General features: G+C 41.7%; 1 protein-coding gene across 2 annotated transcripts in view; it reads left to right on the forward strand.

Moving 5' to 3' along the window:
• chtf18 (CTF18, chromosome transmission fidelity factor 18 homolog (S. cerevisiae)) overlaps nt 1-15,606 on the forward strand; it is a 112,800-nt gene that overhangs the window by 4,573 nt on the left and 92,621 nt on the right. Inside the window, exons 2-5 of one of the 2 annotated variants that reach the window (XM_043711297.2) lie at nt 6,256-6,513; nt 6,887-7,034; nt 12,515-12,710; nt 13,590-13,676. In XM_043711297.2, coding sequence (XP_043567232.2) covers nt 6,256-6,513; nt 6,887-7,034; nt 12,515-12,710; nt 13,590-13,676 — 689 coding nt within the window. Of the gene's footprint in view, nt 1-6,255; nt 6,514-6,886; nt 7,035-12,514; nt 12,711-13,589; nt 13,677-15,606 lie in introns of those variants that run through there. The other variant, XM_087997931.1, reaches the window with a different exon arrangement.

Genomic DNA, 15,606 nt, shown 5'->3' on the forward strand with positions numbered 1-15,606 from the left:
TGACTGCGGCAAGGATTATTTTGATTAAAAAAGTCTGTTCCCCTCAAAAACATTGTTGCTTGTACAATGGTTGGAGCGCATGCTATGACTGACCAACATCGGGGATTTGTTGCATTATTAAAGAAAGAAGTGCCACATGTTTTCACAGTACACTGCATTATCCATCGGCAGCATCTGGCTGCAAAGGAACTTAGTGAAGCCCTCAACCATTCTCTACAAGTGGTGATAGATGTGGTAAATTATATAAAGAGACATGCTCTGAATGAACAACTTCTCTGCCAACTCTGTACAGATAATGAAGATGAATTTCTGCAATTGCTGCTACATACAGAAGTGAGATGGCTCTCAAAAGGAAAATGCCTCAATCGTTTCCATGAACTGTTCGATTCTAACATTGAATTCCTACACAGAAATAATGAAAACCTTTGTATGAAAGCCGAAACCGTAAAACACGACTGTGCATTATCTCGTGGATATATTTGATAAGTGCAATTCGCTGATCATTCAGATACAAGGAGATAATGAGCTTCATAAAAGCAAGGAATGCTTTTATTGCGAAACTTGATCTCTTTCATCGGAATATCTGTCGTCGTGAGTTTTACCAGTTCCCGAGTTTAAACAATATCGCAGAGGATGTTACTGATGATCAATTACTTACCTACTGAGCTCACATTTGTGCACTGCAGGATGATATGAAAATACAATTTGCTGATCTTATCAAGGTAGAGATCCCAACATGGCTGACTGACCCCTTTATCTCATGCGCAGAAGAAATGGACATTCGCCTTCAGGAAGAAATGATAGAGCTCCAAAATGTCACTGCAATGAAAATTTGGTTTTTGCAAACGGGTGGGCCCCTTTTTTGGATTCAAGATGCCACCTGATGTCGTTTCCGGCTATTCAGCGGTTTGCACTACCATTTCCTACCTTATTTGGTTGTGAAAGGATTCAGTGCCATCGCCAGAATACAAGATAAGACCCGCAATCGCATGGATGTTGTTCAGTGTGGTGACCTGAGATTGCTTTTGACAAAAATTGAACCAAGTGTATATGATTTAGCAAGACAACATGAACACAAGGATTGCATTGACTATTTTGCTATCACAGACTAAATTTTATACAGAGTGAGCCAAAAGTAGGTGGACAATAAGAACAGTAATAAATGATAACATTTATTTTTTTGTTGTATATAAAACATATTTCATAAAAGTTTTCCGTTTTCGGCACTGCAGTGTATTGCAGTTATATGTGCAAAAACAGACTTTGGTGATTTGGGGGCGTTGCATGATTTCAAAGATAAGAAGGGGGCGTTGAAAACAGAAAGGTTGAGAAACACTGCTCTACAAGATTCTTTCATCTAAATTTCAACTCTTTTTAAAATGATTGATCATAATTGGTATTTTAAGCAATATTTTAAAATGGCAGTCATTTCTCTGACATCTGTTTCTGTTCAATTCATGCCATTTTTTATTTGTTTCTGTTCAATAAGATTATTTAGAAATAGGAGCAGGAATAAGTCATCTGGCTTTCAAGACTACTCTGCCATTCGATAAGATATCAACTCACTTGAGCATCGTTTCATGTGTACTCTGCCTAAAGGTGTGTCCTTGTTTCATCCTGAGCTAGTTCCTTGGCAGTACTTTTTGTCAGTGGTTTGTTGTCAGGGTCAAGGCAAAGAAGTAGGCCTAAGTCCACCTCAGCCAGAATTGGAATTGAACCTAGATCTTCTGATCAATGTGCTATATATCTAGCTACAGGCACCAGACATCCGTTTAACCTTGCCTTGAATATATTCAATCGACTCAACTTCACTAGACAAATCAAAGATTGAAGGCCTGTTAAGAAAATACATTTTTCCTCATTCTTCTAGATTCCAATGAGTGAAGGTCCAACTTAGCCAGAATAAGACTTCCCTACTTTCAGTTTACCTAATATGCTAATATTGGAGTGAAGTGAATGCTATGACCATTTTTTGTCTGTTCCTGTTTGAAGAGGTATTTGCTCATATGTGCTGCTCAGAATAAATGAAAATAAATGCAAAAAAATTTAGAAAAGATTGATATAACAGTTCTCACCAAGACTTTGCACCTGAAACATTAACTCATCTGGATGTAGGTTTGCTTGCTGAGCTGAAAGGTTCATTTTCAGACGTTTCGTCATTATACTAGGTAACATCTTCAGTGAGCCTCCGGACAAAGCACTGCTGATGATTTCTGCTTTCTATTTATATGTTTGGGTTTCTTTGGTTGGTGATGTCATTTCCTGTTCTTTTTCTCAGGGAATGGTAAATGGGGTCCAAGTCAATGTGTTTGTTGATAGAGGTTTGGTTGGAATGCCATGCTTCTAGGAATTCTCATGCGTGTCTCTGTTTGGCTTGTCCTGGGATGGATGTGTTGTCCCAGTGGAAGTGGTGTCCTCCTTCATTTGTATGTAAGGATACTAGTGAGGGATGGAAAAATTCTCAAAGAATTAATCAATACTTGGAAAGGCAGGATTGATCAGGGATAGTCAACACTGATTTATTGCAGGGGGATCCTGTCTGACTGATGTAATTGAGATTTTGAAAAAGTGACTACATTGATGAAGGTAGTGCAGTTGATGTGGTTTAAGTGGACTTCAATAAGGCCTTTGACAAGGTTTGCAAATGGAAGGCTGGCCCAAAAGTTAAGAGCCCTTTTGACCCCATGGGATCCAAGGCAAACTGGTAAACTGAATCTAAAATTGACTTACAAGCAGGAGGCAAGGAATGACGATGGAGCAGTATATTTGTAATTAGAAGCTTGTGACCAGCAAGGGATTGGCACTGGGACCCTTGCTGTGTGTTATGTACATTAATGACTTGGATGTGAATGTAGAATTAATTCGTAAGTCTGCATGTGACATGAAAACGAGCATGTTGTTGATAGTGAGGAGGATGGTCTCAGGCTAGTCTGATATTGATCAACTGGTAAATTGGAATGGGCAATGGCAGATGGAATTTTATCCTGAGAAATGTGAGGTTATGCATTTTTGGGGGCTTACCAGGGAAGGATATACACAATGAATATTAAGTACCTAAGTAGTACTGAGAAACAAAGGAATCATGGTATGCAAGTCTGTAGATCCCTGTAGGTGTCAGCTCAGGTAGAAAGGATGGTGAAGGCGGCAAATGGGATGCTTACCTTCATTAACCGGGCTTAGAATATAGGAGCAAGGAAGTCTTGTTACAACTTTATAAACCATTGGTTAGACCACACATGGAATACTGTGTGCAGTTCTGCTCGTCAGCTATCAGAAAGATGTGATTGCAGTGGAGAAGGTGCAGAACAGATTCACCAGGGTATTGCCTGGGGCGAAAAGTCTCGGGAGGAGAGACTGGATAGGCTAGGTGTGTTTTCCTTAGGGGAGAAGACAAAAGGGGGATCTGGTTGACGTATACAAAATTGAGTCGAAAAGTGTGGCGCTGGAAAAGCACAGCATGTCAGGCAGCATCCTAGGAGCAGGAGTGTTGACGTTTTGTGCATAAGCCTTTCTGCTCCTCGTGCTATCTGGCTTGCTGTGCTTTTCCAGCGCCACACTTTTCGACTCTGACTCTCTAGCATCTGCAGTCTTCATTTTCTCCTCGTATACAAAATTAGGAAAGGCCTAGAAAGATTAGATCGTGAGAATCTCTTCCCCATGGCAGACGTGACCAGGACCAGAGGGAGAAGTAATTTAGAGGAGATCTGAGGAGAAAAAGAAATTTCACCCAGAAGGTGGGAGAAGTATGGAACATTCAGCCTGAAAGGCTGATGGAGGCAGCTATCTCTCAACATTTTAAGAAGCATCTAGATGAGTACTTACTATGCCCCAGCATTTTAAGCTTTGGACCAAGTGCACGTCAATAGATTAGTGTAGTTTGGTATTTGTTTGTTAGTATACACATAGGGGTTGATGGGCCTGGCTTTGTGCCGTATGACTCAATGACTTTACTGATGCTGACTGATATTTCAAACATTTTCTGAGCAGGCTGGATAGAGTAGACAGGGAGATGCTGTCCAACTCATAAATAAGAATGAGAGTGTGTAGACTTAAAGTGATGTACGAAAGACCATAAGGGTGATGTTAGAATAAACTCTTTCACACAGCAAGTAGTTAGGGCACGGAATGCAATGCCTGGGTATGTGGTGAAGGCTTATTCAATTGAGGCATTCAAGAGGACATTGGATGGTTATCTGGATTTAACTGGTATGTGGTGATAATGCACTAGGTTGACAGTAAGATTGATACTAGGTAACAACTGAATAGGCTGAATGGCCTCATGCACAATAACTACAGGTGGAATTTAATTGAGATAAATGGAAGGTGCTGCATTTTGGAAAGGCACGTCAGAACAGGACATATTCACTTAATGGGAAGGTGAACAAAATGTTGCTGAACAAATACCTTGGAGTGCAAGTTCATAGTTCCTTGAAAGTGGAGTCCGACGTAGATAGGATAGTGAAGAAGGTTTGCTTTCCTTTATTGGTCAGAGCGTTGAGTATAGGAGTTGGGAGGCCGTGTTGCGGCCGTACAGGACGTTGGTTAGGCTACTTTTGGAATATTATATGTAATTCTGGTCTCCCACCTATCTGAAGGGTTTTGTGAAACTTGAAAGTGTTCAGACAAGATTTACAAGAATATTGCCAGGATTGGAGGATTTGAGCTATAGGGAGAGACTAAATAGGACTCTAGGGCTGTTTTCCCTGGAGAGTCAGAGGTTGAGGGATGACCATAAAGAGGTTATTAATCATGAGGGGCATGGATAGGGTACATAGGCAAGGTCTTTTACCTGGGGCTGGAGAGTTCAGAACCAGACGGCATAGGGTTAAGGTGAGAGGGGAAAATTTTGAAACTGACCTAAGGGGCAATATTTTGACACAGAGGGTGGTACGTGTATGGAATGAGCTGCCAGAGGAAGTGGTGGAGGCTAGTACAATTGAAAGGCATCTGGATGGGTATATGAATAGGAAGGATTTAGGAGGATATGGGCCAAGTACTGGTAAATGGAATTAGGTTAGAGTAGAATATCTGGTCGGCATGGGCGAGTTGGACTGAAGAGTCTGTTTCTGTGCTATGCATCTCTATGACTCTAATTCCATTATGTTTGTTGGTTTCTCTTGATTCTTGAATTGTCCTAAGTTTTCAATTGCTCCAACCCCCAGCGTTTTCAGGAAAAATGTCCTAGATCTAGCTAAAATAAGTCTGCTCTGTAATTTGTCTAGAATAATAGTCCAGTCAGTTTGATATTGAGAGACAATGATAGTGTACCAGATGATAATTTAGCAGCATTGTCACTGGCAGTTTAAAAAAAAAAGTGAATTTAAAATGTTTGATTCAGCTGGTTGCAGAGATGGTAATGTTGGTGGAAAGATGGGAATTGGAAATCAACAGCCCAAGGTATCTGTTATTCCTGATTTCAGTCTTAAAACCTCCCCTGTAAATTGGTATGTTGTTATTGTGAGGCCAGGATTGGGGTTAGCTCAATATCTGCTGTGTCAATGCTGTCAAGTCTGAACCCAGACATGATTAATGGCTGTTTGTGCACAACATTTGTAGGTGATCAACTTACCTGACCTACTTTGGGTCATATTAATTAAGGTTGGGAAACAAATCAGTTTTTGCTAAGTAATGCAAATCCCAGTCTTGTAGCCAAATTGCTGTTAATTGAACACATCACAATGCAGAATTGGTGCAGAAATGTTCTTGAATCCAAAAGCAATCACCTGATGTTTCAGAAATTCCTAGCTAGTGGGTCAGATATTTTTCCTCAATTTTAAATGTAATTTGCATGTGGAGGAAAGTCTTCACAGTCCGAATTTGTAACATGATGGATGAAGAGGATTGTGCTTGCTGCTCTGCTTTTAAACACTCAAAAAATGGAATGATGGCCAGTAGCCCACAAGTTTTTCAATACTTCTATTACATGCTAATCAAAGAAGTGAAATAGCTAAAATTAGACTCATTTAAGACTTGACTATTTTTCTGAAGGCAGAATGTCTTTGGAACTCACTTCCTCAAAAGGCAATGGAAACAGAATGAATATTTTTAAGGCAGAGATGGGTCAATTCTTGTTGGGGGGGGGGTTGGTGTGTGATGTTATTGTGGATAGACGAGAAGATGAAGCAATTAAATTAGCGATGATCTTATTGAGTGGCAGAGCAGGCTCAGGGAGCTGAGTTTCTTTTCCTGTTCTTAGTTCACATGTTTATATCACACTCTTTTGTATCACTGAATTTGCCTGTTTCTTTCCCATAGATGATAACTTCACCTCTGCATTGAAGCAGTCCAGGTTTCGGCGTGGTGAACAGACTTTTGAAGAAGCCCTTGCTGCAGGAGACAATGTTGCCAGGAATGGCCCAAATGTCAAGACCCAGGCTCGGGAACAAACAAAGCAACAGGATACAGTGGTCTTGGGCAGCTCTGCGAGGAAACGAGATCTTGATACCCTCCACTCTGCTGATGAAGAGGAATTCCTTGACCATCTGCTAGACCAGAATCAAGAGCAAGGAACGAGTACGTAAGCTAGCTACGTGAAGCAAGGAACAGCAAAATGCTCATAATTTCCTCTACAGTCACTAGCTTTTATGTTGATTTGTGCTCATTAGAAAAAATGTTTAATTACATTCATGGGTGCAGAATTAATCAGGCATTCACGTGAAAAGGTAAATTTAACAAAAGTCATACTTACTCCTGGCAGAAAACCCTCTGCTTTGGGAGTGCATTTCAGGAGTCTGTTACAAAAGGTCAGCAGGGTCCAGTAGGGTTTTCTGTTTATTGTAAATCCAGCAGATGAACTGACAAGGGATTTGTACCAGTTGGTGGAATTCTGAATTGTGGAATAAGGAATTCTGCACAACTCATTGCTTAATAACTTCTTTAATCGCAGCAACTCCCAGGCTCAAGAAGCCCAGGCTGGGTGCCATGAAAAGGCTGAATTTTATGTCACAGCTCAGTTCAGGCGAGCCTCCTCTGCCAGATGATGACATCACGCCGCCCTCATCACCGGAAGACCTCCCTCAGAGCCGACACCCCGGGTAGGGTGTGGATGAACAGCTACTTCAGCTCACTTTGTTGTCTTCCTTTGTTCCCTCTCCCCTCGAGATATTTTCCTGTGTTTGCACAGTTTCTAAAGTTAGTTTCATGACAGTGGCTGTGGTCTTGTCATCATCACTGCGGCATGGTGGCTCAGTGGTTAGCACTGCTGCCTCACTGTGCTAGGGACCCGGGTTCGATTCCAGCCTTGGGAAACTGTCTGTGTGGAGTTTGCACAATCTCCCCATGTCTGCGTGGGCTTTCTCCCACAGTCCAAAAATATGCAGGTTAGAGCGGATTGGCCATGCTAAATTGCCCATGGTGTTCAGGGATGTGTAGGTTGGGGAAATGTTGATTGAAAGCAGAATGGCTCTGGGTGGCTTAGCTTTCAGAGGGTCAGTGTGGACTTGCTGGGCCGAAGGGCCTGTTTCCACAAGAGGAATTCTAAAACTCTAATTTTAATTACCATCTCTTCCAATGAATGACAACTTCAATAACTTCACTGCAATTCCTCAATAGCTTCTTCCTTTTAAGTCATCTTGCATTTTTTAACTTGTGCTAGTTTTGAAACTCATTTATCTTTCTACTTGAAGACTAGGATAGTGACTTCACTGAGAAAAATTATAACATTTGTTTTAGGCTTGCATCTAGTATCAGTGCTATTTGAAGTATGTTATACCCCACAGAAATATAATTAATTATATTTATTGTTTTTATTAATTCATTCTCAGAAAATGGCTTGCTTCTGCCAAGGTTAACATTTTCTCTTGAGAAGATGCACCAAAGATGAGAGTTCAAGTCACAATACAGCAACTGAGTGACTTAAATTCAGTTAATTAAATGAAGCCTGGCATTGAAAATCTAGAATTACTAACAGTTACCATGAAACTACCAAATTAACAAAAAGCGTATTGGATTCACTCTTGGACCCTTGGGAAGTTAATCCATGCCTGGTCTGGCCTACCTGTTGCTTGAACACACAGTAATGTAGTTGGCTGTTGAACCACCAAAATGGCTGAGCAAACTTCTCACTTGTATCAGTCCATTCAGTACGAACCGCTGGGCATTGCGCGTTACTCATGTAACCCCACTGACCCTGCAAACCTTCCTTATTAACATCTGGAAACTTATGACAAAATTAGGAGAGTTGTCCAACATACTACTCAAACAACAACCTGACATAGCCATATTCTCAGAATTCAGTCACTCTCCCAGACTCTTCTATATGTGCTCCTGGGTATCACTTTTCATGCTAATAGGACATACCCACCATGAACAGCTAAACAGCAGTACATAGGATGGAGAGAATGGCTGTAGGAGTCCTCAACATTGACTCTGAATCAGAAGATACTTCATGGCATTAGGTCAAATGTGGCTAAGGAAGTGTCCTGCTGGTTACCATGGACTGACCTCCCATGTTGATGCTTTAATACTTCTCCATATCGAATACCCTTTGTAAGAAGCTCCAATAGTAACATTGGGTGGAACTTTAACACCCATCACCTAGCATAGTGACTCAACACCACTACAGACCAAGCTGGCTGAGACCAGAAGAATGTCTCCCATACCCGGCTTCTGACAGCTGGTGAGAGAACCAATAATAGGGAAAAAACCTGCTTGACCCCCTTGACTGCACAAAATGTGCAGACAATGCTGTCGGTGACATTAGTAGCAGTGACCACTGCACAGTCCTTGTGAAGACATCTACGTTGTGTTCTTTACACCAACACAAAACTGGGTGTCCATGCATGGTGTGCCATTTATAAGGTGCACTGCTGCAACTCAACAGATCTCCTGTAGCAGAACGTTCTAAATCTGACCTAGCAAACCAAGGGCACATGAATGGAAGTGCCATCACCTACCTAAGTAACACAATCACCTCTCCATTACTTGTTCAAAATCTTGGATACTCTCTCTTAATGTCCAGTGAGTCTGCCAACATCACACAAACTGCAGCACTTCATGGTAAATGTTGGCTTTGCCTGTGGTACCCACCACCTATAAATCAATATATAAGAAAATTTTTAGCCTTGAATTTTTTTGTTGCTTGTACACCGTGAACAGGTAGGGAAGGAAAATCAGACAGGGAGCCACTCCACTGATTTTGTACCACCCAGTACTATACCCCAAAGTATAGTAGACATAGAACACATAGCTGGGTGTAATACAAGTGCATTATAAATGTTACAATAATTTTGTATGTGGTAATTGCCTGTCATAGTCACAGAGAAATACAGCATGCAAACTGACCCTTCAGTCCAATTTATTCATGCTGACCAGACAACCCAAATAAATCTAGTCCCATTTGCCAGCATTTGGCCCATATCCATCTAAACCCTCCCCATTCATATACCCACGCAGATGTCTTTTAAATGCTGTAATTGTACCAGCCCCAACCACTTCCTCTGGCAGCTCATTCCAGACATGCACCATCTCTGCATGAAAAAGTCACCCCTTAGATCCCTTTTAAATCTTTGCCCTCTCACCCTAAACCTATGCCCTCTAGTTTTGGACTCTCCTACCTCTGGGAAAAGACCTCGTCTGTTTCCCATATCCAAGTCCCTCATGATTTTGTAAACCTCTCAGCCTCCAATGCTCCAGGGAAAATAGCCCCAGACTATTCAGCCTCTCCTTGTAGCTCAAACCTTCCAACTCTGGCAACATCCTTGTAAATCTCTTCTGAATCCTTTCATGTTTCAAAACATCCTTCCTGTAACTTGCACACACTATTCCAGTAGTGACCTAACCAGTGTCCTATGCAAGTGCAACATGACCTCCCAACTCCTATATTCAATAAACAGACCAATAAAGGCAAGCATACCAAACGCTGCCTTCACCATTCTATCTGTGACTCCACTTGAACTATGAACTTGCACTCCAAGCTCTTTGTTCAGCAACATTCCCCAGGACCTGACCATTAAGTGTATAAGTCCTGTGCTGATTTGCCTTTCCAAAATGCAGCACCTCACTTTTGTCTGAATTAAACTCCATCTGCCACTTCTCTGCCCATTGGCCCATCTGATCAAGATCCAGTTGTATTCTGAGCTAACAGTCTTTGCTGTCCACTACATCTCCAATTTTGTTGTCATCTGCAAACTTATTAACCAATGTTCACATCCAAATCATTTATATAAATTATGAAAAACATTGGACCCACAGGATGGACAATAAATGCTAGCCTAGCCAGTGATGCCCACACCAAACAAAAATGAAAAAACACTGTTACTAAACTCTACCAACAATTTGCGCACAATATCAAATATCACATTATGGTCGGCTTTTTGAAATGGCTCATTTTCTGTTTTGGGATTAACCATTGCTGTGAGACCAAGTGTGGAATTATATTTAATTAGTGGATTTGTTTCGTGTATTTGATTTCTTCAACCACTTTTTTTTCTCTGCTTATGATCCAAATTGGACTTTATTAGTAACCTGGACCACTTAACCACCATCAAATTAACTCCACCCCAGAAAGTTTGCTTCAAAGTTTGATTCAAAGCAAATCCTTTCCCTTTTCTTGCAAATTTGGCAAGTTGTCCATTTTTTTATTCTACTGGCATATGTATAGTCTGTTTTATTTTATGAAGAATAGTGATACATTGACTTACTGGTGAAATTGCTGTTATTTGAATAGAATGTTAAACTTTTGAAATAAATTAATTGTATGGTGAAATGCATAAATTGTTTGACAAAATGTGTATTTTACACATGTACTCTGATGACATCCAATTCTGTTTAACTACCACCTCAGCTGACTCATGTAGTGTTGCTACTTTATCAGACAGCTCCAGTATTCACTACTGGAGTAAGCAGAAATTTCCTTCAAGAAACTATTAGAAAGACTGAAGCAATTGATTTTGGTCCTCACTTCAAACTCCATTCCGCTTCCTGGCACCAGTCTGAGATTGACCGCTTGTTTGTGACCCTTCATGTAATGTCTGATCCCGGGATCAGTTTTTAACTCCGATCCATGACATTACCAGGACCATCTATTTTCAGCATCACTCAACCTTGCCCTTTCTTCAGTCAGTGCTGATAAAATCCTGAAAATAACCTAGTCATCAATAGACTTGCTTATTCAAGCATTCTCCTGGCAGTTCTCTCATGATTTACACTCTGTAAATTTAAGGTCTTCCAAGACTATGGCCATGTCTTACCTCGCTGCAAGTTACACTTCCCCATTCCCACCCTTGTTAAAGTCAAGTCTGTTCTACGGTTATGGGTCAAAAGGAAACGGATGTTACTATAATTATTTTTTTAAATAAAAAAAGAACTCTCAATAGATCTCTTGACTAGTGGTTAAAATTACAGGTTAGTTTAACTGTCCAATGTGATAAATTTGCCAAATTAAAAGAGGACACATGCTGCAGGGGTGACCAGAGCAGGCAATGTGCTAGATGCCTGAGCAGTGACTGAATGTTACCAGTAGAATTTGTACATCAGTGGATGTCCAACTCCTATCCTGGTCACGAAGCTGTACTCTGCCCCATTGGCAGGCATGGTGTCAAGAGACGGCCTCCCGTTTAGACAGAAATTCACATGGACTCCAATCCTCAACAACCCCCTTTAATAACCCCAGCCCCACAATTTGAAAAGTCTTATGGAGGTTTCCTTGACACCACTCTGTTCAACACAGCAAGGATTTCTATATGAGCCACTGCTCAGTCCCTGAATTTCATGTTTGTCGTCGACTAATTGGCCATGCCATTCAGAGGTGGTGTGAACACAGGGCACTGTCTGCACAGGAGCCCTCCCTTTGCTCAAACAATTCAAAATGGTGGGCATTGCATGTAGCAGTCTCTTGCAATAGGAGGATAACTTGGCTTCTGTTTTCTGCAGCTGTGAGGCATCTGTAATTCCATGTTGACACAGGCTGTTCCAGATGGAAACTCCCAATTCAACATTTGCAAGGGGCTACTTCTGAATTTTTGATTGCACTTCAGCCCCAAGCTTTTGCTGTTTGGGCAACCAGTTTAGAGGGGCAAGGGCAAATCAGAGGACTTCCTTATGAGTCTGCTCCTGGGCCTGGCCATTATCAGATCTAGGCAGCATGTGTTTTGGTATATGTTTCGCAGTCAGGCTGGTGTCTATTTATCTATCCTTGCTTGGTGATCTGCAGCCCCACAGCCCCCTCAGATATCTGTACTTGTGTCTTTTGGACTCTTGAGCATCAAAAATTTTAATTTCTCTATCCTGGGTGACTGTTCCTTTAGTTGCTTAGTTCTAGGTAGTCTTCCTGCACCCCACTTCTGACCTCTCTGACCAATCTTTTCATCGTCTGACCTATTGTCTACTTGTGTGTTTCGGGAGCTATCCTTGTTTATGACGCTAATGTGAAGAATCATGGACTTTTTTTATATTGAAAGAGCTATATAACTGTTGGTTGTGTTGAAGAGCTTTGTGATGCTTGAACATGAGAAAATATGACGCAAGTGCTGGTCCTGCTGTATAAGTTGTACAAGAAGTTCTAATCTCTTTTCAGAAGTCCAAAGGTATCTAAACAGGACATTGCTGATTTAAGTGGCATGGCCCCCATGGAAGATGTTTCCTTTCAGACAGTGACAAAGAGAGTTCTTAAACGACCTCCAGTTTTGGAAGATTATATCAAGGTGACATCATCTGATGGAACACGAGTTTACATGGTGCTGCAGGATGAAGACTCATCACCAGGCGTTGAGGTGAAAGCTTTGCACTGCCCATGAGCGGTACTTTGTGAAATCGCATTGCTTTTTCGGAATGTTTTCTGATGACCATGACATTACATTGAGACTGATTTTAGGCTGCTGTGTTACAGCGGTACTGTCCCTACCTCTGAGCCAGTAAACCTGGATTCAATGTTACGACACAACTCTGAAGCAGGTTGATTTGGAAATAATCTGTTCAGACTGATTATTTAGGTATGTAGTGTTGAGACAGTCAACAAAGCCCCATCCCCAAGAAGTTATCCAATCCAAGTTGCAGGTGTATTTTGGGAATAGAAAAAGAAGGGATGTAATAAAAGTTTTCAAAATTGTGATGGAACTGGCCAGAGTCCACTTGTAAAAAGGTTGCGAATGAGAGAACGTCGATTTCAAGAATTTGTAAAATTAAGCAAATGTAATGCAAGGGGAGAAAAATTGTCATATAGTGAATAGTATGGGTCTGGATTGCATAGACTGGAGCTATGATGGAGTCAAGTTCATTCAAGGCATTCAAGTGGGCATTCGATTATTATTTGAACAGAAACAGTGTGCAATGTTATGGGAAAGACACATTTGACGAGCTAGTACTGACAGTATGGGCCGAATGGCATCCTTCTGTGCAACAACTGGAATTGTAAGAGTTTAACACTATGCACAGCCCAGCTTAGCACTCAACATCTAATCCAAAGTATCACAGGCAATCAAGGAGAGTTAGTAAGTTGATGCAAAGGAGGGAAGAAACTTGTGAGCATAAAACACCAGCAGGGACTAGCCAAATGATTGGTTTCTGGACTGTAAAATTCTATAACTTCAAATATTATTGTGTCTTGACTTAAAATAATGCTGTATTCACAAAGCAATGTTCTATTTTCTTAGTTTGATAAACTGCGCTGGAGTGGGCAAAGGCAGCTACATTTGCTGGGAGTACCTTTTTACGATTTGAAGGAACAAGTTGCTGAAGAGGTAATGGATTAATTAATATTTTAGTAATGTCAAAAATCTGAATTGACATGATTTGCCACTACTACTGTGTCAAATCCTGAAGTATTTAGAAACATTTAATATTTCTGATGGGCATGGACAGTGATAGGGTCCAGTATGATATCCTGCTATCGATCCTTTGGATTCCTACGCTCACTGTCTGTGACTACTGATTACATGGTTGCTAGTTGAGCAGTGAGAATGGCAGTTTGAGTGATGAATCCTAAGCACTTTCTGCACTCCTTCAGCAGCAGTGATAGTTGTCTATATTGAGCAGCCAAATGTTGTACTAATACCAATTGCCTCCCTCCTTAGTCTTGCCAATCTTGTACTTAATTGTACTTCTACTAATGTTGAGTACATCTGTGTGTTAGGAGATCCTGTTTGCTGACAGCAAATGTTACCAGTTTGGAAGCTTATTACGGAAATGCATTGTAATATGCCTTTCATTTGGTGTTGTATGCATTTGATGTCTCGTACTTCTGTAGTGCAAGTTCTGAGAGTAGGATTTCCTCTATAATGTATGTAAGGAAATGTGAATGCCTCTGCATTAGGGGATTTATCATTTCATAAAGCGCACATATATGCAAATCTACCCCCCACCCCGTGTACTGGAGTCCCCGTATTTACAGGCAGCATGTTTAACAACAACTTTTGGGTTAAATGCAAATTTCTTTCTCCTGGGCCACTGGGCAAACAGAAACCATTGTCTTCAGTCCTTGCCACCAATTCCATCCACCTCTTTGACTCCACCTTTGTCACATTACCGGTGTTTGTCAACTCCAGATTCCGCTGTTCTGACACTGTCCTTTTCATCCAAAATCCTGTTGCTTGTATCCTGCACCAAGTCACACTCACCCGATGGCCCCATTCTTGCTGACTGACCTACCAAAGTCTGAACTAATAATTCTCATCCTTATATAAAAGTGTCTCTAACATCCACCAGTACAACCCTGTAAAGTTCTGTGTACATCTTTTCTTGACTGCTTGTACGTCCCCCTGCTGCATTCACCACCCTTTGAACACACAGCTGTTGACCCCGGGAAACATTGAGGAGCTCAAGAGGTTATGCAGGTTGAAGAACCATGAAGCCCCTCTTTGAGTCTCCAGCAGACTGGTGGGAAGCAGTAAAAGGGAACATCAAGAGATTCTTCATCCTCAAAGGTGTTCAGGAGGCAAGGGAGAGGCGGGGAAAACTGTTCCAACTCCAGAAACGTATGCAGACGATGGGGGGTCGATGTCACAGAGGACCTCCAGGAGATGAAGTGCCAGCATGTCTCACTCTTTGCTTCAGAGGTCGCCAAGAAAATCTTCCGGTCCAGGGTCCACTCCGTGGAGCAGGACGAGACGTGCTCACGTTTCTTCTTCCAGAGGGTGCACAAAGAGAGCTCCGTGCTCAGCAGCCTGAAGGAAGAAGATGGCTTAGTAACGTCATCTCAGGCTGACGTCATGAGATCAGCAAATCCTTCTATGCCAGTCTGTATGACTCGAAGCCAACTGACAGTGCGCCCTCCCAGTCATTCAATGTCCTTTATCATGGAGGCCTTGGACGACAGAACACGGGAGAGGCTGATCAGCCGTTATCTCTGGATGAGCTGACCAAGGCCCTCGAGTCCTTCGAAAAGAATAAAACTCCCGGAAGCGACAGCTTATTGGTTGAGCTCTGTTCTGCTTTTTCGGACTTGATTGGCCAGAACTTCCTGGAGGTGTATGTCAGTATGCTTCTGGCAGGTACCATGAGCGAATCCATGAGGAAAGGCATCATCACCCTCATCTACAAGCGGAAGGGGGAGAGAGGAAATTAGAAATTGGAGACCAATCTCTCTATTAAACGCAGATTACAAAATCTTGCCAAAGATCATCACCAACCGGATCAGGTCTGCACTAAGATTGGTGATTCACCCTGACCAAA

The sequence above is a fragment of the Chiloscyllium plagiosum genome, unplaced genomic scaffold (genome assembly GCF_037043375.1).
Source record: "Chiloscyllium plagiosum isolate Xiang-an unplaced genomic scaffold, Cpla_swu_hap1 HiC_scaffold_20, whole genome shotgun sequence".
NCBI lineage: Eukaryota > Metazoa > Chordata > Chondrichthyes > Orectolobiformes > Hemiscylliidae > Chiloscyllium > Chiloscyllium plagiosum.